Source organism: Phaethon lepturus, unplaced genomic scaffold, assembly GCF_000687285.1.
Source record: "Phaethon lepturus isolate BGI_N335 unplaced genomic scaffold, ASM68728v1 scaffold2779, whole genome shotgun sequence".
Lineage (NCBI taxonomy): Eukaryota > Metazoa > Chordata > Aves > Phaethontiformes > Phaethontidae > Phaethon > Phaethon lepturus.
The window spans coordinates 27,475-28,998 of record NW_010565324.1 but is presented as its reverse complement, the minus strand read 5'-3'; the positions used below and the strand labels follow the sequence as shown (position 1 = coordinate 28,998).

Below are 1,524 nucleotides of genomic sequence, written 5' to 3'. Positions count from 1 at the left end.
TCGCACACTTACTCTCCATCCGGACTGATGCACAGTAAACAAACTTCAGGAGTCGGGTGGTCCAATGATTGCCGGGTTCGCGCAGGTCAGGGCCCATGGCTAGAATGCTGACTTTGTGAATTACCTCCTTTTTTTTCCTTAGACTGTTTAAAATAGGAGTGCTGTATAGTGCAAACATCTTCGAAGTGTTTTCAGGTGTAAATATTCCAAAACTTGACTTTGATGTGTTCAAGGTCTGCTTTGTTTCCCTCTAGGTTAGTTGTAGGTTTGTAACAAAGAGCCAGATCGGGCTGAGTAAGTCACTTGTGGAAGTTAATTGTTCACAGTGAAAGCTGGTCTGGCTCATTTTGCCTCCGTCGCAGGAAGAGACAGAGGTGGTGTGCTGGATCTGCGTTCTAAACCAAGCATTGACGCGACTTTAATTTTGATCAGATGTCTCTCTTCAGGGCATTAAAGAAAACCTGCTCAGTAATCAAAAAGAGCCTCTTCTCTAGAGAAACGTAAGAAAAAAAATTAATGCATTTTACAGAAATAAAGTACTAATATAAAATTTCAGCTTGGTCAAATTTCTTTTGCAGGCTATCATAAAAGAAACCTACTTCTCCATATTTGGCAGTCACCAGAATCAAAGAATGATTTTTTTTTTTTCCTGGAAAAAAGAATACAAAATTATTTGTAATGTTAGATATTGTATAATGGTAACTTTATATTCCAACTGTTTTTATTCACTGCTGCTGTGTTTATGCCTTCTCTCCATCAACGTTTTCAGATGTTTTCAGAACCAGTTATGTGCTTTAATTTCATTAAGTAACAGTCTTCTTTTATTCCCTTCTTAGGACTGAAGCAGTGAGAATGGAAACCACTAAGATTAATATGTCCCGTGTCCCGCTGGTTAACGGAGGCATCGACACTGCCATGCTCAAGGCACACAAACCCCGTGTGATGTCCAAAAGCGGTCACAGTAATGTGCGGATAGACAAAGTCGATGGCATTTACCTACTCTACCTTCAAGATTTGTGGACTACAGTTATAGACATGAAGTGGAGGTACAAACTCACCTTATTTGCTGCTACCTTTGTTATGACCTGGTTCCTCTTTGGAGTTATCTACTATGCCATTGCATTCCTTCATGGTGATTTAGAAATAAACAAGTTCACCCCAAAGCATGAGCCATGTGTCAAGAACGTAGACTCTTTGACTGGGGCATTCCTCTTCTCCCTGGAGTCACAGACGACCATCGGCTATGGATTTCGTTTCATTACAGAGGAGTGTCCTCATGCCATTTTCTTACTTGTGGCCCAACTGGTCATCACAACCTTGATTGAAATCTTCATCACAGGTACCTTTCTGGCCAAAATTGCAAGACCCAAAAAAAGGGCAGAGACTATTAAATTCAGCCACTGTGCAGTCATTACTAAACACAATGGAGAACTTTGCCTGGTGATCAGAGTAGCAAATATGAGGAAGAGCCTTCTGATACAGTGTCAGTTGTCTGGGAAACTTCTTCAGACATATGAAACCAAA

General features: G+C 40.7%; 1 protein-coding gene across 1 annotated transcript in view; it reads left to right on the top strand.

Moving 5' to 3' along the window:
• Nucleotides 1-432: 432 nt before the first annotated feature.
• Nucleotides 433-1,524, top strand: part of KCNJ15 (potassium inwardly-rectifying channel, subfamily J, member 15) — a 1,567-nt gene continuing 475 nt past the window's right edge. Inside the window, 2 exon segments of the mRNA XM_010295134.1 lie at nucleotides 433-500; nucleotides 837-1,524. The exon segment at nucleotides 837-1,524 is cut by the window's right edge and continues 15 nt beyond it. Of these exon segments, the coding sequence (XP_010293436.1) occupies nucleotides 433-500; nucleotides 837-1,524 (756 nt within the window).